This window comes from Papaver somniferum, chromosome 9, assembly GCF_003573695.1.
Source record: "Papaver somniferum cultivar HN1 chromosome 9, ASM357369v1, whole genome shotgun sequence".
Lineage (NCBI taxonomy): Eukaryota > Viridiplantae > Streptophyta > Magnoliopsida > Ranunculales > Papaveraceae > Papaver > Papaver somniferum.
The window spans coordinates 124,005,109-124,026,458 of NC_039366.1; the positions used below are offsets into that span (position 1 = coordinate 124,005,109).

At 37.1% G+C, this 21,350-nt stretch overlaps 2 protein-coding genes across 3 annotated transcripts; one reads left to right on the forward strand and one right to left on the reverse strand.

The window, feature by feature from the left end:
* Nucleotides 1–3,074: 3,074 nt before the first annotated feature.
* LOC113309113 (F-box protein At3g07870-like) lies at nt 3,075–6,386 on the reverse strand. Of its 2 annotated transcripts, XR_003340326.1 has the most exons (3): nt 4,968–6,386; nt 3,641–3,727; nt 3,088–3,401 (listed from the first exon to the last, which is right to left on the reverse strand). XR_003340326.1 is itself a non-coding variant. In XM_026557535.1 (2 exons), exons 1-2 carry the CDS (start codon nt 6,331–6,333, stop codon nt 3,394–3,396), a joined length of 1,374 nt encoding a protein of 457 aa, XP_026413320.1. In that variant the 5' UTR covers nt 6,334–6,382; the 3' UTR covers nt 3,075–3,393. The 2 variants fall into 2 exon arrangements, 1 of the variants encoding a protein (XP_026413320.1); XM_026557535.1 differs by lacking the exon at nt 3,641–3,727 and having other exon boundaries at nt 3,075–3,401; nt 4,968–6,382.
* Nucleotides 6,387–13,724: 7,338 nt separating this feature from the next.
* On the forward strand, nt 13,725–14,438 carry LOC113312530 (luc7-like protein 3). The gene has a single exon (XM_026561278.1). It carries the CDS (start codon nt 13,725–13,727, stop codon nt 14,436–14,438), a length of 714 nt encoding a protein of 237 aa, XP_026417063.1.
* The last annotated feature ends 6,912 nt before the right edge of the window (nt 14,439–21,350 follow it).

Consider the following 21,350-nt stretch of genomic DNA (forward strand, 5'->3'; position numbering starts at 1 on the left):
TTGCGGTTTTCTGTTTTGATTTTAAATTTTTCTGGGGTTTAAATTGATTGCAGACACCATTAAATAATCACCCAATGGAAAGTAACAAATAAGTAGGCAGTACTCTTTAGGTTACCTGGTTAATTTAGTTAGATATTGTTTTGTCTCTGCATCTGAATGTTTTGAATATATCCAATTGGGGGTGGCAGGAATGGTGGTGTTTGTAAGAACAAAGAATTTCGCGACCTGTGGCCATAACATGTGAAATGGTTGTGGAAGCCGTTTCGTCGTCAGATGCCCGTGGAACTCCTGTTATGTTTCTGAGAAATACACGATCTATTTGTAACAGTGGAAGACTCACAGAGTCTGTGGCTATAAAGATCAACTACAAAAGTTGGAAAATTTGCAGGCATCAAGCCTGAAAGACGGGAGGATTATCTCATCACACATCAATTTGAAGCGTCTGATACCCAATACATATCGATATGTACTGGGTTATCACCGTCACATATCAATACGTACTAAAGACGGCTAAGTTATATTTTTGGCAGAATTTTCTTTTGCGTGCCAGGCTTTACACTACAAGAAGATATCTACTACCAGTAGATAAGGATTTATATTTTTTCATAGTATTTTTATATTAGGTTAATGCATATGATTAGTATGTAGCAGAAGTACCGGAGAAAATTGGTATTTTTTACATAACCTTTTGTAATAAAAAAGTTCTGAGTACAAGTTGCAGTTTTTTCGGCATTTTGCGTTGAGAAGAATACGCAAATAAACCTACAACAACATCCATGAACATCATGTATCCATAGTTTACCTACAACAACATCCACGAACATCATGGCTCCATCTTTGTGCATTAAGTACATGGGCATCTAAGTTAAGAGCCTGAACTTGCCTTTCCAGAAAACAGAGTGCCAAGGAAGTATTGCACCACATTTTGCTGCTAAACAAGGGATAAAGCTTTGTCTTACATCCTCGCATAAAGCAACTCACCCCGTATAGATTAATCCTCCGAACTGCCCTCGAACTTCCTGAAATATCAAAGACAGAAAATGAGGAAGACGGAGAAGAGAACCCATCTTGCACTTCAAAAGAACATAAAGGTATATCAAAAAAATAATGGTTTACTAGAAAATACTGGATCACCCGTGTCAAAAAGCTTATCATAGAAATGTCGCAACATTGTACTTAAGAAAAAAGTTTGTAAATATTAGATTTAATGAATAAGGAGAATTGTAGTTTCCCAAACTTAAAAGCAAGTTACTGTTAGCAGGCTCCATCCCTTGTTTGACTTGGATTTAAACTCAATTTGATTCGTATGGTAGGATCAATTTGTATACAATACATATTGACATTTACTTCATAACCATATCACTTTTCTCCTATACACATACAGAAATATACTGCAGGATCATACCCAAACATAAACTAAGGATTATTCATATGTACATATTCAAGCATAAACTAGGGATTCATACAGTATATAATGATATGTACTGGATTAACGAATCACCTTTTACCTAAAACACAGCTATAGAATCACATTCAAGTACAAACCACTTTTTCCCTACTTACATACGCATATGTACTGCAGGGTCATATTCAAACAAACTAGGGTTTTATATACAGTATATATTGATTTGTATTGCGTTAGTGAATCACTTTTTTCTTATGTACATAGCGATAGGTATTGCAGGATCTATTCAAGCATAAAGTATGGGTTCGTACAACACATAATGATATGTACATATGATCATATTCGAGCATAAATTAGCGGTTTGTATACAATACATATTGACATGTACTGCTTAACAGATCACTTTTTCCCTACATATACATATAGATATGTATGGCAGAATCATAATCAAACATAAATTAGGGATTTGTATGCAGTACATATTGACATGTCCTCAGAACAGAAAAATAGAAATGTAAAATGAATGACTTAAAACTGAAGAATCAGAGAAGGATTTGTTTTGAACAATTTACTTGTAATTCTTCCGATAAGAAGCAACTCCCAGTTGAATCTGGTAGAGACTTCAACTGCATCATCAAATAATCTTCATTAACTACAACAAGTATTAAACAGTTATGAGCCAAAACACAATAATCCAGTGGAAGTTTAACTAATTTGAAAAAATTAGTTAAACTGTTGTCGAAACACAATCATGCAGCAAGTATTCAAATTTTAACTAAGTTATCAAAAATCCCCAATATTGCATCACTGAAACCCTAGATTTGACAAAAGTTGAAACATAAAAGCATAAAAACAGTGATATCGATCAATCACCTGGAAAACCCTTAAATATTATTGCGTACCTTAATCATATATGAATCGATAGGAAAAATATTAATGGCTAACGACCTAGATTTGAAATACAATGAAATATAAAAGCATAAAAACGGTGAGATCGATCAATCACGTCGGAAACCCTAAAATCTTACTTTGTACCTTAATCAGATATGAATCGATAGGGAAAATATTAATAGCAGATGATGTTTTAGGTTAGAGAGAAAGAAAGTTAAGGGAGAAGAAAAACAATACAGGAGAACTCACAATACAGAGACGAAAAAGATATCGTATTTTTGGTTCACACGTTTTTGGATGATGGGTATGCTAGTCATTTCCATGTTTTTGGACCAAGGGTTAAAGATATTCTCCCACTGGACTACAAATTAACCCGGATCGGGTTTAGTGGACCAAACAACAAATTCCTCTTGATCTTACTCCATTAACAACCGTATACCCGGACATAGTACCAGGTCGGCTTAGATCATTAATATTCCATCCTTTTGAGTTGAATGTGCTGCTTGTGGAGGAAGGGGAAGAAGATCCATCGAAATTGATATTATTGATAGGGAAAAACAAGGTGATATCCTTTGACTTTAGTAACAAGAGTTTTATAAAACTGTTTGATGTTAGTGCGGATGTCTGGGTACACGGATTTCATTATGTCGAAACACTTGTTCATGCTTAAAAATATTGCCTTCATCACTCGTCCTTGCACCAATCTTTTCAATGAGTGCATTCTGAGGTGGGATGGGATTTCTGATTTTTCTTTTTTATCATAAAATGATTTCTGAGTATAAAATCTAATTTATTCAAAATGATATGCTCATTCCAATATAGGTAAGAAAGTGATCAAATTAGAAAAAAGTTGGCAACTATTTAGATAGACATTTAATGAATTGACACATGTATAACAATATCGCTTAAGAAGGACTTGGTCTTGTAAGATTGGTTCAGAGTCCTAGTTACAAAAGTTCATTGCTCGATTCTCTGTATCTGCAACATACAATACACTGCTTGTTCCTCTTCTTAACGCCAGGCATGCAGAAACCTTGAGGCTTCTCTATACCAATTTTGCACGTGATCCATTCTTCAAATTAATTCTGGAGTAATTGTCAGTAACCTGCCAATTGACGAAGATTATAGACTTGAGACTTTAAGCTTCAGAAATGAAACTGAAACAAAAGCAATATTATGGAAAATTATCCTCATCCATTAACATTCATTTTATTCACTAGAAAGGTCTAAATTGATTAAAAAGTAAAAACCAAGCTCCCACAAAGAAAGTGAGAGTTCAGAGATATACACAGAGAAGAGAAAGCAGTCAGGTCTTAAGCAAAACTACAAACAAGAGCTACTTACAGCAGCTAATAGCTCAAACGACTACGCAGAGCCTGACTGCCTAAAGAGAAGAAGACTGCACACCCGCAGCCTGTCAAAAACTACCACCTGCAGGCATATATGCCTCCCACGTCGTTTAGGACATCAAAATAACAACAAAATAATAAACAGTACCAAACTATGGCGCTACATGCAGACCACATCCTAGTTAAAAATAAGGGTATCCAAAGAGATGCCACTAAATTTTTTTGACATTGAAGCACAGAAGATGGTGATCTTCACTATGATGATGAGCATACCCAAGGACTTATATGCTTTCCTATATTTACCGAGGAAAGAATTTGAGACATTTAAAAATTAAAGTCTCGACGGGTACAGAGAGATAACAATTAGTAAATCAACACATAAGACACCACGCAAAAGAACTACATAGAGACATGGGAAGAATGCTAACAAATAGCTGAAACTTGGACAATGGGGGAAAGGTGAATTCAGCACTAGGTCGACTACACAGTCTAGAGGTACTGCAAGTGCATATTATATGAAAGACTAAATGATAGGCTTCCATACATTTAATAAAAAAACCGACCAACAAAAGTGCAGAATCTAAAACAACAAAAAGCAACAACATACTCAAAACAAGTAGTTCAAACTTCAAAGAGGAAATGTACACTTGTTGGTAACTGATTACAAAGAAGTATTTGGCTAAACTCAGTAGCCGAGTATAACTGGGAACCAGATAGATTCACAACTGTGCACGCTACTTTTCTACAATTTTTCCCAACATTACTTATCCAATTTTGTTCGCATAAGGGAGTTGAGTTCACTAAAGTGCTACACACATCCTCCAATGCATTTAGTTCAATGAAACATAAACACGTATTTCTTCATCTTACGGTGTGAGTGAGACCTTCATACATGGCCCATCAACAAGGGTTCTAAACCGGAAAGACCCAACTCAGTGACGTCTATTAGAGTTGGTTATTCTTCTGGCATTCACAGGTGAACAAAAAAGACACACCTTTTCAAATTCAAATAATTGTTAAAGTATATGAACACTTTTATTCTATTTATCAGATTCACCAACTTAATATCACAGACTATGAGATCTCCAGATTGCAACATTCTAAAGATGAGGAACCATATATATTTTTCCTACAACCACTGAGAAAGCTCTTAGATCTCAAGGTTTTTTCGGGCATATACTTCAGCATTATACTCGTAACAAACATAGCAAATTAGCTTAACCAAAGCAAACAGCAACTCAAAATTGTGCATTGAGTTGAGCTCAAAAAGATTCATTGTTTTGTAATTTCTGCAAGAGCTAAAAAATCAGAAAGAAACGTACCAGAGATCTCTCTCTTCCTTCTGTCACGTTGGCTAACGATAACTGCTTTCTGTCCCCCGCTAGAACTTGCTCTTTCACCCGAATCCATTAGTTTTGTATCATCTTCTCCTAAAGCTTTCAATGACACTAAGGTGTTCTTGTGAGAGACTCCAATACTAACACTCTTTCCAAAATTCACAAGCATTCTGGAAGATGAAGCTTTTGGAGCGTATCGATAGACATGTTTATCACGATAATCGTAGCATAAAAGCCAACCACTCTTCGTAAAGTTAATTGGTTCCCCAAAGCTACTGCTGAACTCTTTACTCCAAACCACATCATGATTATTTTTATTCTTCCTTAAAACCCATGTGTCAAAACCTCCAATTGAGTGATGACATGCACATAAAAAACCGCCGAAAACATGTAGTTCAACAAAAGCTGGTAGCGAACAAGGTGGTGATGATGAAAGTAGTCGAAACTCTTCATCGATCAAATCAAAGGCAACAATGCTTCCTCTGGAGTCCACCCAATGAATAGCTCCATTTGCAGACGCACCAAGTTGACGAAAAGATAACACATTGTAGTCCATCTTTCTACTATTTCTCCATCCAATGCCACTGCCAAGAGTGTACACCTGAGTAATTCCATAATCTGGGTCTTCCTTGGAGTTATAAATTCTTACAACCTTGTACTCCTTGGTTGAAGGAATGTAACCAAATCCACTTAAGAATCGTTTTCTTTCGATATTTGGAATGACGATATACTCTCTGGTGATGGGATTACAGATGTAAGCAGGTTGCAAATAGAAACTATTATCAAGGCGTGTATTGAAACAAATAAGACCATTACATGAACCAAGAATATAAGATTCCTTAAATGGAGGTCTGAAATTGATCATTTTTATTCTACTGAAACGGTTTAATTTCTCAACATACTCAGTATAGTGAAACGGTTCTTCATCAGATCCTTCTGTATAAAATATGAAACTCAACTTACCATCAGAATCATGAGCAGAATCAAGATGATTGCAGTGCAGTCGTGGAAAAGATGGATGTTGAAGCAAATCTCTCCATAATTTTGATACCAATTTGCACTCAAAAACAGACTCAGTTGGCAGACGTGATAAGATATCTAAAATGATCTCTTCCGGAAGCAAATTAAAGTTCCCAAGTGGAACCTTAGTTAAGCAGTTCCTCATCGGAACCGTAGTTAAACAATTGCCCATCGAAACTGTAGACAAGCAGGAGCGATTTGCAGAAGAATTAAGAGTAATAAAAAAAACTAGGGTTTCAAGGAGAAAGGCGGGTTTGTTTGGGGAGAGTGGACTGTGGAGAGGGGAGAGCGACTGATAAATGGTTCCGGGACCTACCACACTCCATATCATTTTGCTGGCATTATTTAAAGTGCCAGAGACACCGAGTGAGAAATCTCAAAAAGTACACGGATTCTCACATATTTGGGGATCCCGATTAATATGTGGCCATTTTTTTGATGGTAGAACCTATAAATATGTAAGAATCGGTGAAATTTATGGGATTTCACCCACGGTGTATTTAGCGTTTTCGTTATTAAAATTTGAATAAATCATTTCATCCATCCACCTGTGTTATGCAGGTATATATTACATTAGAATGGGGCAATTCCTATGGGAATCGTCAAATTCCAAAATTTGACAATCCAGGTGATGGCCAAATGAGTTTTGTCATTATGATAAATTTGGGATTTTTTTTTAATAATCTGCCATTCACTGTTATATCTTAAAGGAAATTTTGATAAAGTACCCCACTCTCAAAATCCGGTTCAATAATATGTCCCCGTTTTTTTCAATTTTTCAAAACTTTTTTTTTAGATAACGGCCTTCAAAAAGGCTAATGATCCCCCTCAACTGTTGGGATTAACCAAACAGGAGGCACAGACCAGTACATAGAGACATTGTTTTTTTTTGGCCGATTGATCAAGCTCATGTGCTACAGAATTATACAGGCGAGGTTGGAAACTAGAAATACAATCTACAAACTGTAAAGAAAAAAAACTGAATGTCTTTAAAGATGGCATCAGTACTAGTGTCACCATCAAAACAACCTGAAGAGAATTTGTCCATAAGAGTTTTTGCATCACTTTCTATGATAACATGGGTAAACTTCTGCCCCAACGCTTTCTTCATGACTGCCCAGATTGTTCTTGCTTCAGCTTCTTCTGCCGACTTCACTTGAAAAATCAGGGAAGCACAGAAAGAGGCTTTACAGGAGGAATCCCTCATCACATATCCCGCACAATTTGCTCCAGTGATATCATCATAAGCACCATCAGTATTACATTTAATCCAGCCAAAGAAAGGAGGCATCCACTTATCACTTAATCTGATATAGGCATAAGGGGAGATAATAGGTTTTTTTTTCCAAGTTAAAAGCATGGCCTTAGCTCTATGGATAACAGTAAGATGATTTTCCTTTAAGTTTTGGAAGACTAAGTTATTCCTGCTAGTCGACAGAGACCATAGGATGGCAAAAAAAAGACATTGATTTTCATCAGAAAGTTTAGAAACAGAGTCAGATATCCAGAACATGAGCCAGTTAGTGAAGGATTTGTTTTGAAAATATTGAGTATTAATGCAAAAATCAGACAAAAACCAAACTCGACTAGCAATGAGACACAAGACCAAAGCATGCATAATGGACTCTCGAGGATAGAAACATCTAGCACAATCAGTATTGTGCATTGGCATTCTAGTATGCAAAATAGTTCTAGCAGGCAGAGCATTTCTAGCTGCTTTCTAGGTGAAAACTTGGATCCTGTAAGGGACCCTTATTTTCCAAATTCTTAACCAAAGAATTTTACGTGGGGATGGACTAAGGCCTATAACACCCATGTAGGCAGATTTAGAAGTGAATTTACCATATTTAGAAAGATCCCAAGCCCTCCTGTCAGGAGTGCAAAGCTGGCTTAAGGGAATGGTGATAATCTTCTTAACAGAAGAATCATCAAAATGAGTGTTAAGTCTGGAGATATTCCAAGACCTAGAAACAGAGTCAATAAAATAAGAAACTTTAATGCTAGGCTCTTGTGGGACAAGAGGATTTGGGGTAGCAGATCCCAAAGTAGAGATCCACTTATCACACCAGGGATCAATAAATTGACAATCTCCCACAATCCAGGAAATAAAAGGCTTGATGATCTCTTTGATAGCATGCAGACACTTCCAGGTCCAAGAACACTTATCAGTTAGAAAATCAGTATTGGGAAAATATTTAGCTTTTAGAACAATAGCCAGCATACTAATGGGGTTCTCGAGGATTCTCCAGGCATTCCTGGCTATCATAGTTAAATTGTTTAGCTCAGCTTTTCGAAAACCTAGGCCACCTTCAGCTTTGGGGGCACAAAGGATATCCCAACCCAAAAGATGAAGTTTTCTGTCTTTTGGGTCAAGAGTCTCCCCCACCAGAACTTGCAAAGGTGAGAATCCATTTGTCTACACAGGTGTTTAGGAATGAGAAAAGCACCCATTTGGAACAAAGGTATAACTTGGCCAATATGCTTGATGAGAGTAGTTCTAGCAGCTTGGGACAGAAGCTTGTGTAACCAGATTGAAATTCTAGCATCCACAGCTTGGAGAATGCCCATATGAGTTTGGATTTTAGAGGCTTGAAAAACCATGGGAGTACCAAGGTATTTTTCCCCTAAGTCCCTATTATCAATCTCCGGGATATTAGCAAGCATATTTTTCCTATGTTCAGGGATTCTTCTACTGAACAAGATACCAGACTTTTCAAAATTTATCTCTTGGCCAGAATCCAAACAGTATTTTTGAAGATAGGTTTTTATGGTTTGAAAATTTTGAACAGTAGTTTTAGAAAATAACAAAGAATCATCAGAAAAGAGAAGGTGGGTCATATCTGGAGCATTCCTGCAAACTTTGATACCTTCTAGAGTACCTTGTGTAGATAGACCATCAATATATGCAGAGAGAGCTTCAGAACAGATAATGTACAAGTAAGGGGATAGAGGGTCCCCTTGTCTTAACCCTCTCTCAGGCTTAAAAAACCCTGTAGGATATCGTTGAGGAGAACAGAATAGGAAACTGTGGAGATGCACTGGTTTATGAGTTTAATCCAGCGATCTGAAAGTCCCATCTTAGTTAAGACACCTTGAAGAAAAGACCATTCTAACTTATCATAGGCTTTAGAAATATCATTATAGCAGATATACCCTTAGTTTTATCATGATGATTAACAACATATATAGCCTCATTAGCCAGTAGAATATTATCAGCAATACTCCTTTTTGGTATAAAGGCACTTTGATTTTGAGAAATAATATTGTTCATAAAAGGTTTCAGTCTATTAGCTAAAGTTTTAGACAAAATATTATAAACAAAATTGCATATCCCAATAGGTCTGTACTGAGTGACAAGTTCAGCCAGAGGGACCTTGGGAATGAGGGAAATGTTGGTATGATAAAAGACTTTAGCAATGTGTCATGTTCTAAAGCAAGTTTGTGTCATATCAATGACAACATCCCCTACAATATCCCAATGTTTCTGGTAAAACAGACCATTAAAGCCATCTGGTCCAGGAGCTTTACCCCCCCCCCCCCCCCCCCCCCCATTTGGAAAACAACATTTTTTATTTTCTTTGGAGAAAGGGGTAAGTTGAAAGTAGAATTATCTTATGGAGAGAACTTTATTGGAAGGGAAGCTAAGATTTCCTCCTGGAATTGTTGAGGGTGAGAGGAGTATAAGGTTTTAAAATAATCAGTGAAGGAGTTATCAATACTAGTTGTATCAGTTAGAATAGTATTAGTAGAATCCTTGATCCAGCTGATAGCATTCCTCTTTCTTCTAAAGAGAGTAACTTTATGTAAATAAGGTGAGTTTTTGTCACCTTCCATGAGCCAGACCTCTCTAGATTTATCCTTCCAATAAAGTTCTTCTAAATTATAAAGATACTCCAGTCTGGCCTTGAGTCTACTAGTAGTACAGGAATCAGTGGGGTTAGAGACTTGAACTTCAATTAACTCCTTCCTAATGGTAGATATATTGGTTTGAATATTACCAAAAGAAGTTTTATTCCACTCTCTAAGACCTTTATTAGTGTTAAGAAATTTAGCTTTAAGTTTATAAGCAGGAGATCCCACCACATTAGAAGACCAAGAATTAACAATGATATCTCTGCAGGTGGGATCTTCAATCCACATCAATAAAATGAAAAGGTCTAGGCATACAAACATCCTCATAGTTAAAACCAATATGCATGGGATAGTGGTCAGAAGAGTCCCTATGGAGGTTATTCATACAAAATTTAGGGCAAAGAGTTTCAGCAATATCATTCATAAAACATTTATCTAATCTTTCAAGAATTAAGTCAGGTCCCTGTTGTATATTAGACCAGGTAAATATAGGACCAGAAAAACCAGGATCATGGAGATTGAACACAGAACAAAAGTTTCTCAAGTTTAAAAAATCAGCATCATCAACTTCTAAACCACCATTTTTGTCCTCGGTACTTAGAAGAGCATTAAAATCCCCCACAAAGAAAACTGGTTCATCTATGGGTGGTTGTTGGATTTGACATTGTTGTTCCCAATAGGCTTTTCTAAGGCTACTATTTGGTTCCACATAAATGAAATGTATGTGGAAGTTTTTTGAGTGTATGATATCAAATGTAGTAACATGGATGCCCCTTAAACTAGAGGAAATAATGTTTAAGTGAACTTCCTTTTTCCAGGCACGAACCAAACCTCCACTTCTTCCAATACTTGACACATTAAAGGTACAGGGGAAGCCCATATTTTTTAGTTTTCTAGATGTTAAATCCTTGTTCATCTTAGTTTCCGACAAAAAAATAATGTCAGGGTTAACATTTCTGCATAGAAGACTAAGTTCTTTATTAGCCGATTTCTTTCCTAAACCTCCAATATTTCAAATGACTGTATTGATATTACTGACAGGGAATTGATGTAGCTGAACAGGGGAAGAATTGGACGCGATTAAAGGAGTAGAGGAGTTATTATTTACCTGATTGGTGGAGGTAGACCCACTACCAAGAGGAGCTATAGTAGAACCATCAGAATAAGCAGCATCTCGGGAAGAATTGAGATCAGGAGTAGCATCAGGGTAAAGAGAATTATTGCGGACCTCATTGCTTCTTGGGGCATCATCAGCAGGTACATTGTAACTCCCATAAGGATCAACCAGGGCATGGGTATTGAGGGTGCAATTAAAAAGTTGAGGCTAGGTAACTCCCCTAATTTTGTAATTGGAGGACAGAGTTGAGCATAATCAGGTTCATTGGTTTCAGGTTCTTCTGGGATGACCACAATACTAGCTACTGTAGAATTGCTAGCTCTAGTATGCTTTATCAAATCAGCTCTGGGGTTTATCTTTCTTTTCAAATTAGTTAGAGCTTTCTGTTCTGCAGAAGTAATGGTATTTCTAGTGATGATGGTATTTGGACTCGGTAAAGCAGCTTTCTTAAATCTTCTTGACGAGTTTGAAGTACGAATTCGTCCAAGGTTGATCGATTCAGTAGCTGGGACTGGAATAGCAGCTTCAACAGTGACATTCTGAATAATGACTTGTTTGAAGATTATTGGTAAACCGTTATTCAGCTGAGTTGAGTTTTGTTGGATTGGACCAACATCAAAGATTTCAGGGCATTAGATTTGTTGACGAAGGGTCCCATTTGGAACATGTTGGAAAAACCCTTTAGAGCTGCGCTTTCTGAATGCTGAGACTTGGCCTTTCCTTTTTCATGCATTGTAGGAATGATAGATTCGATTTGGGTATCAGAAACAATATCGGTGTGTTGCATTGGAGAATCATTGACTTCATTAAGATTAGAAGTTGGTTGTTCCTGGATAGGTAGAGGAGGCATCATAAGTCTGGAGACAGTGGGAAGGGTATATTTTCTGCATGAAGGAGATATTTCTTTAATAGCTTTTTGCTTTAGTTTCCATGCTGGACAATTGGCATCCTTGTGATCCAAAACTCGGCACGAAGAACAATAGTATCTCGGCACTTTGACGCATCTACATTCAATCAGGAAAGGTTCAGTTCTACCATTAGTGAACAGGGGAATGCCTGCCGGTAGAGCTTTTTTAACTTGAATCCTGACACAGACTTTGACATTTTTCTTTAAAGGATGATTGCCATAGGGAGAATGAGCTTCAATTAATTCACCCATCATGATGGTAAGTTTCTGGAGATCTTCAAATTCCGTCTACTCCTTAGGGATATTGCAGAGAATGAACCACATTAATTCTTCATCAAAAGATAGTTGAAAATTAGAAGGCCATCCAGAGATTGGAACCACTTTTAGCACCATGAGATATCCGCACACAAACCATGGTCTCTGCGAATTAACTCTATCAAAATCATCTTCCACTAGAAAATGGATAAGAACCTTGTTTTTTTGACCATTGAAGGTGGTGACAGTAGGAGATTGAGAAAGAGGCCATTGGTTGCAGATGTAGTATCTGATGAAGGATGTTGGAACCAAAGTCTCACAACAGAGATAGCCTGCCATACACCACTTCCAATTACTATCAGATTCAGCAAGAACAACAGTTTTGTCTATAAAAACAGGTTCAACAAGAGAAGAAGGTAGGGAAAGTTTCTCAGCCATTTGAGCAGTAAGGTTTTGGATATCAAGGTTTGTGTTTTGATGGTTTTCTTTTATGACTTGGGATGACATTTAATATATAAGATTGATGAAGATGAAAAAAGAATAAGTGTGTAGGGAGGTAGGATTGGTAAGAGAAATAAGGATAGTGAAAAAGATTCCCTCCTTCGTGCCGTTTTGAAATCTGGTGCACTTTATAAGAATAGTCAGATAGTCATAGGTATCCTTATTGTTGTGGCTTTGAATTTTAAAAGAAGTAAAAGAATATAGCACTTTAAGGTAAGATAGAGTTTCAGGAGAAGTTTGGTGTAATACAGAAATAGAGAAATTGGTATTGGTATAAGGGGGCAGGTTAAGCTGATATAGTTGTAGTTTTCTTTTCTTTTGGTTTTGATGGGCCATTTGTGATAGTTTCTGGTGATCACGTGATATGTATCGTAAGAGAAACAGAAAAGGGTTCGAGATCTCTTATAGAAGGCGTACTTTTGATACGTTAGCATGACAAATAGGATGTTTGGTGAACCATAAATATGGTTGTCTTTTTTTGGAGAGGCATATGTGTGGTATAATAAGCCAAAACACATAATGGTAGGGAAATAAGAAAGAATATGGTTGGGGAAATAAAAATGAGATGAGCGACTGGTGTAATTGGTAGAAGAATTATTTTTATGGGTGGAACTGTTGATGGTAGGGTGATGTTTGGTGGCTCTTGAGATGGACCAGGGTACAAATCGTCTAGCAGACATGCCCCAAGGCTCAATGGCGCCTCTCAGCAGGTGCTTCCTTCTCCTGATCTGCATAAAACACAAGATTTTAATTAGACCCCAAAAATTCTTATTATGGTAAGATGACCTACCATATACTCCCTTAATAGAAGTTCCACAAGAATTAAAGGCTAAAAGAAGACTTAGGTATTGAAAATTAGGTTTTATAGGGTAATTATGATCTGAAAACTGATAGCCATACGCATGGTTTTGAATAGGCGTGGTAAACAAAGCGACGTGACGCTTAACCAAGCGCCATAAATGGTAATGAATAGGCAATGTAGGTTATTTAAAAGGGGGTTTAAGCAAAGGATTAACATACTCAGAGCAAAAAATTTTGTTTTTAAGACCAGAAAAGGAAAGAATTAGGAAACATATAGAGAAGATTAGAAATGGAAAATCACAGTAATCTAGTTGTTCCAAACAACGATGCTGCCAATAATCAAGACGATCCTCAACCATCAGCGGCGTTTGAGCAGGCCGAAGATCATGTTCAGACTTTAAGCACCGGTGAACTACAACGTCTAAGAGACTATATTCAGGCTGAAATTGATCATCGAAATCAAGAGATGATCCTTCAAAGAGAGGAGGAAGAGCAGAGGCGAAGGAGAGAGGAGGAAGAGTATGAACGCAAATTTGCTGCATGGAAGACGAAGTTCTTAGCATATGACAGGAGAAAGGAAGAAGAATGGCTAGAGAAGCATTCCGAGAGTAAGATATATGGGAGTTCAACAGATGAAGATTCTGAAGCATCTGAAGATGGGATGGAATATGAGGTTGAAGAGGTGAACACTAGTGATATGTATTCTGATGCTGCAGAGGATAAAGCAAGGATGGAGCGGTATCATGACAGGAAAATGAGGGGAAATTTTGATTTCGAACTTGCAAATCCCAAGATTTATGCACGGACCATGCGGGAGGGGGAGAGTAGTAGTGACAGTGAGGAGGTCCAGGAGACTGAAACCGATGAGGATGGGGATGGGAGTGATGTTGATGATGTTGAGAGTACTCCATCATCTGACAACACATCTCCTACGTCTTCTGAGAGTGCAGATAAATGGTTCCGAGAGGAAGAGGGTTGCGACTCCGATGAAGATGACTATTAGTTGTCTCTCCACAAGGACTGGAATAAGCCAAAACTTCAGCTTTAGAGTAAATCTTGAAGATGATCAACAAGTTTTTTTCACAAAGGTATTTCTAGTACTTCTTTTCGTTTCTATTAACTCTCCTACAGGTGGTATTTTCTTTAAGATAGTTACTCTTCTCCTCTCGGACAGTTTTTGCTTTCTTCTGGTGGTGCAGGTAATGAGAATAGGAAATGATGTTTGACTTGGTGTTTTGGTAGGTTTTTGTTATGGGTTTCTGGTTTTTGTGGTCTTAAAAAGGTTGAAGTCTGTTTTGGTAGTTAGTATCCAAGTGTTTAGTGCACATAAAGGAATTGATATTGCTTGTGATAATGGTATAGTGCTTAGAATGAATGTTTTGGTTTACAGAAGCACAAATGATGTAATGGTTAGAAACTTTGTTTAGGGTGTTCAACTGGGTGTTGATAGAGTTGTAACAAACTTTCTTGACTCCAATTTTTTCTTGTGTAAAATCAGTTGAATGAACAATCTTAATGTTACTAAACATAATGTTTCTTGAATTAAATCTTGAGGTTATGTGTTTCCAAGTCTTGTAAGTAGGATTGCAAATGTAGAAATCACAAACAGTGAGCAAATAAAGGAAGAATGATTGAAGTAAGGTAGAAATCAGGTAGGTTTGGGAAGAGATTGTGGAAAACATTCATGAAAGTTGAGAAGAGAAAATGTTGTTTGTTTTCCATCTTGTCCCACATAATTTAGTCAAAATTCGTTTACCAAGTCAAATAATCGTGTGTAATTACATGTTTATCCTCTCAAACCATTATTCCTTCCCAACATGCGTCCCATTTTTCTTGTTTTTTCCTCCTCATCCTGCAGACAAACCCTCCTCCTCTATCTCATTTTTCTTCTTCTGTTTTTCTCTTCCATTGCCTCCATATTTCTAAGGATGAAGAATCAAGAGTGTTATTGATTAATTGATTTTGATGAAGATCGAAGAATTAGGGTTTCATGAAGACCTCAGAGAAAATTTGAAAGACGGATTTGGTGTTCTAGGAGGACGATTAGACATGGGTATTGAATGGTTGAGTGGGTTATAATAAAGTTACAGGGAGGTACTTTATGCTTGTGTTGAATTGCAGGGACGAGGAAGGGTGATGTATATGATGAGTTCAGAGTGGATTGAACCTTTGGATGTATGTTAGGTTATTGCAGGTGTATGAGGTTTTATTTGAATCTGATTTTGAGCCGAGAAAATCATGACAGATGGGTAGTGACTAGTGATGAGTGATGCCATGAATTGCAGGTGAAGAAGAATGGTTAGGGTTTAGTCGATTAAACAGAGAAAAAAACTTGATCTGAAATTAGAGATGATAAAAGAGAAATTGATGAACAGTGAGGCTATGTGGTTTTGTTGAATCGATTTGAAGAATGGTTGGTCTTGGATTCTTTTTGAGAACAAATTGAAGAATGAAGAAGAAGAATATCGTTTATTGCTGTTATTGAATATTCAGACGGGGTTGCAGTCAAATTTAGAATTGGCCTGAGTTCGTGACAATTAATGAAGATGTGGTACTAATTATTCGAGATGGATTCTGTTAAAAATTATTAATTGGGTTTGTGGCTCTGAGATCTGATTCAGAATTATGGATGAACCTGCAGTTGTGGGTGTTGATGAATGGTTTAGTGAACTAGTGTTGGTGATGTTGCAGTAGCAGGAATTGTACAAGGAAGATGAAGGTGGTACTATTGATGCTTCCAATGGGTTGATAAATTAATGATTGAGTTGTGAATTATATGTATACTAGGTTGTGCATGTGAGAAGAAATACATGCCTGAAAATGGTTGGAATAGCACCGGAAACAGATAAGACTCTGCCCGATTAATTCTTCAGTGAGTCGACTTAGTGACTCGGTGAACCCTAACTCGGTGACTCGGACGAATCAGCCTTATTTAGACCAACTCTATTGAGGGCTTTTGAGACTTTTATCAGGTGCCAGCTGGAACTTAATGCTTCTAACAAGCCGTTAGCCGTATTTTGAATAAAACAGTCAACGGAGGGGCATTTTTGAAAAGTTTAAAAAAACGGGGGCACTTTTATTAGTGTATTTCAAAAGTTGGGCACTTTATCAAAATTCCCCTTAAAGTGATCTAGTCATTTACTTTATACTACTTTTAATTTAAAAGCAAACACCAATTACGAAAGCCCTTAAACACAAAAGTTTGAAGCCTTTATAATATGATTCTAACCAAATATTGTTTGGTGTTAGATGATGATCCAACCATTTTTCAGAAAAATAACGTAAATTGCTTTAATTTTTTTGTAGAAGGGATTTGTTTGAGATAGAGTTGTTAGAGCATTGCTCGGTCGAACTCGCATGCGTTGCTATATCAAGCATGTTTGTCAATGTTAGTGATCAAAACTATAAGTCTTGATTTCTAGTCTACCATAGCTAAGTCTCGGACTAGGATAGAAAGTATAGTTGAGCTTAAGGACTTCATTGCGATTCATCATACAAGAAGAAGAACTACTCAAGGAACCGGTGGAACTTCTCGACAAAAAGGTATGTGAAGACTTGAACTTATCTATCACTCAAAATTCTATCTATTCTATCTCATATTTCTTGAGACAAAAAGTAGTATGCTATATATAGATTTTGATTATACACAGTTGGTATTTCGAGCCGAGTATACCTCGCCTTTCTATATCTAGAAATATGTGTTGGTAAGCTTTTCGCTTCGACCAAGTTTATCTTTACCTAGTGACGAAAGTCATGATATGTTTCAATCACTTTGAAAATTGCTTTGACGATGGATGTTTCAATGATTGGAACGAGAATTTAAATTACATAACCAATGGTGGACATAAGCATTCTTGTGGAAACACATTTATGTATAAGTCCTAGTCCTTGAACCAAAGTTTGCGAACTTTGTTGATCAAGAGAACCGGAAGAATAGCGTGAGCCAAGTCCGCGAACTCAGTCCGCGAACTGTCGAAGTTCTCAAACCCGAGAATTTCTGCTGGAGTTTACAAACTAGTACGTGAATCTAAGTACGAGAACTCAGTCCGCGAACCTAGTTCACGAATCAGCGAAGTTTTCATCCCGAGAATTTCTGCTGGAGTTTGTAAACTCTTCCCCGTAACTTAAGTCCGCGAACCAAGTCTGCGAACTTAAGAAGGTTATATATCTGAAGATGATTTCTGAACTTAAACTTAAAAAGATTAAGGAATGCAGTTTGTAAATCGTGGCTATAAAAGTTCATGAACCGATTCGAGTGAATCAAATCATCTTTGCTTCAATTGTGTCTTGTGTAGTTACATAAGAATTCCTTACAATTAAACAACTCTCTAACTAGTTCATTTGAGTCATGTGAACTAGTTATGGTGAAGAAGAACATGGTCGATATGAAATGCTCATATGGCTAACCTTTTGGTTAACTATTATTGAACCAACAAGTGCATACACTTGGGTACGGTTAACAAACCTAGAAGCGTGCATTTCAATTGTGTGTAACAAGCTAAGTTTTCGATCTAACGGTTGAGAAATATTATCTTGAATCTAAATCAGGTTTTCATCTAACGGTGGATATTGATTGCTTTGTTACCAAGGTAACTTAATGGCAAACCCTGATTTAAAATACTATATAAGGGGACATCTAGCATCAATGCAAAACTAACCCCCACACCTTACGTGTGATACTAGTTTGCGTGCTAGAGTCGTTTCTCCTTTAACCTTTGGTTTTCTTCTTCTAAAACCAGGTTAACGACTTAAAGACTTCATTGGGATTGTGAAGTCAGACCGATACTACTTTATCATAGTTGTGTGATCTGATCTTGCATCTCCTATCGTACGAGTACGATCATATTGATTTGCTTGAGATTGATATCTCTGATAGGAAAGATATAAAAAGTAATCACAAACATCTTCGTCTCACCGTTTGTGATTCTGCAACATCTTGTTTCGCTAACATACGATTAAGATTTTTGTGAGGTGATTAACAACTCTAGGATGTTCTTCGGGAATATAAGACCACTGTATCAATTGGTTCCTGTTCACCTTAATTACTATCAAAATACGGAACAAAACCTTTTAGGGTTTATCTGTGGGAGACAGATTAATCCTTCGATAGACTTGTCTGTGTGAGACAGATTTGTTTGTCATTAAGTCTTCCACTTTGGGTCGTAGCAACTCTTAGCTTTGGGTGAGATCAGCTAAGGGAATCAAGTGCGCAGTATCCTGCTGGGATCAGAGGCGTAGGGAGTACAACTGTACCTTGGATCAGTGTGAGACTGATTGGGGTTCAACTACAGTCCAGTCCGAAGTTAGCTTGGAGTAGGCTAGTGTCTGTAGAGGCTTAATACAGTGTGTGTTCAATTTGGACTAGGTCCCGGGGTTTTTCTGCATTTGCGGTTTCCTCGTTAACAAAATTTCTGGTGTCTGTGTTATTTCATTTTCCGCATTATATTGTTTTATCTTATAATTGAAATAATACAGGTTGTGCGTTATATCATCAATTAGAATTATCCAAACTTTGGTTATTGATTGTCATTGATTGATCCTTGAATATTGGTCTTTGGTACCATCCGAGTTATTCCTTGTATTTGATTAGGACTCGTTGATTTCTATTAGCTTGAGTAAATCAAAACAAGAGAGAGATATTAACTCATTGAGATACTTTTACCTAGATTGAGTCTGACCGTCTAGTTGATTCTCTAGAAAGTATTTCGGAGTTAGTCCATACAGATTGCTAAGTGAAATATTGGGTGGTGTTGTTAGACCCCCGCTTTTTCAATTGGTATCAGAGCAGGCAAACATGTTTAAAACCTTACGAGTCTGTGTTTTTAGCGACCCGACTCTATGGACAGAGGTGCTATCTCTATTAACGTACCACCAGTCTTCGATGGCTCTAATTACTTATGGTGGAAAATTGTTACGTGAGCTTTTCTTCAAGCACGTGATTTTCAATCATGGATATATGTTGTTAATGTCTATGATGCTCCTGTTGTGGCAGTTGGAGATGTAAACGTTCCCAAGAATATTGGTGAATACAGTCCTGCCGAGATACTTGCTGCAAAGCAAAACTCCGACGGTTTGAGTGCCATCATACATGCCATTACCCCAAATTTTCAGCACCATTTGTCTAATTGCACTAGGTATAAAGATGCTTGGAATATCTTACAAACCGTATTTGAAGGTAACTCTAGTGAAAAGGAAGCTAGGCTTCAAAACCTTAATTCCGATTGGGAGAACCTTCGTATGGCAGATGAAGATACATTTGATGAGTTTAATCACAAAGTGTCTGAAATTGTTAACGTATCTTTTGCATTGGGTAAGACTATTTCTGAAAAGGACATTGTGATGGAAATTCTCAGATCGCTGCCATCTAGATACGAGTCTAAGAAGCATGCCATCGTTGAGGGAAATAACCTTGATAATCTTTCCACAAATACATTGGTTGGAAAGCTAAAGATCTTTGACCATGAGCATACATCCCAAATCGGAAAGGATGTTTCCTTTAAAGCACAAAAGAACACTAAATTATTTGATAAGAGTAAAAGTGTTTATGTCTTTGAGGATGATCAGTATGAGAGTGATTTTTCAGATGAAGATCTTGACAAATCAGTCTCCTTGATCACAAGACAGTTTAGGGATCTTCTATTGAAGAGAAGTAAACGGTTTTCAAGAGACAAACCTAGGTCATCAGATAAACCTCACAATCGTGTTCCTCCTAAAAACAGGGATGCTGACGAGGATATGCCACAATGCTTTAAATGTAAAGGTTTTGGTCATTTTGAAAACGAGTGCCCAAATCGTAGAAAATACACTGGGAACAAAGGTCTTGCTGTAACACTTTATGAGATGTCTGAAATATATGATTCTGATGAAGATAGGAAATCAAGTGTTGGTCTTCTATGTGAAAATATTGATTTTGATAATTGTAGCAATACATATATCAACCTTGATGGTTTCGGTGAAGAAGAGAACCCAATCAAGCTGGAAGAATAAATTGACCCATCTTTTGGAAACTCTGTTTGTAATGTTTCAGGATCTACCTTGTGTCTAGATGCAGTCACACCACAGATGCCTGAATATTATTCAAGATTGACGTGCTCGTTTTGTTCTCAGAAGGGTCATGAACTATCAAGATGTTACAAGTACAAACATCAAGTGAGGCACGCCAACAAACTTCAACGAAGAGCAAATCGATTATCAAGGAAGCTTAAACTTGCTCAGAAGACCGCTGAGGTATGTAGGATTTTATCTTCGTCTAAGAAGTTAGTTTCCAAAGACAAAACAAGACCATTAGAGAAGAAAGCATGGTCAAATCGTTTTGATAGACAGAGGTCAGAGAATTCCTCTCAAGAGGAAAATGGTGGACAAATTGTTGTTCACCACAGCACAAATTAATTGTGTTGTTTAGGAAATCTTGTCTCATGTGCCTGTTCAAAAGAGACAAGGTTGTGAACGCACGGGCTTTAGGAAAAGTTTTTTTTTATTGTTCTTTTCTGTCTATCAAATAAAAGGAAGGGTTATTATCAACAATTCTACTCTTTATAGGGTTTAGAGTTGGACGTCCACGAACCTGTTTAAAAGTTGCGAACCCTACATTCCTTTTTCCTCTCTGATATCCTTTATATCTTAAGACTGCTTGTTGAGATTGTGAATTCCACTCATAAAAATCAGTTGTTTATAATTGTTCCCTTAAGCATCATGTCTTTGGATGGAAAGGATGTCAACATGATTGTTAAGCCATCAATCAAGGAAAAAGAGATATCTCCAGTAACTCCGTCCTTGAAAAGAAAAAGGAGGAATAGAAGAAAGCCAAGGGCTGTCCCTTCTAACTCTCAGAATTTTTCTGATGTTCTTGATGAGTTGAAGGAAGTAAGAAAGGAGATTCGTGATATTAAGGCTTGCGTTTTAAGATCTTTGGAAA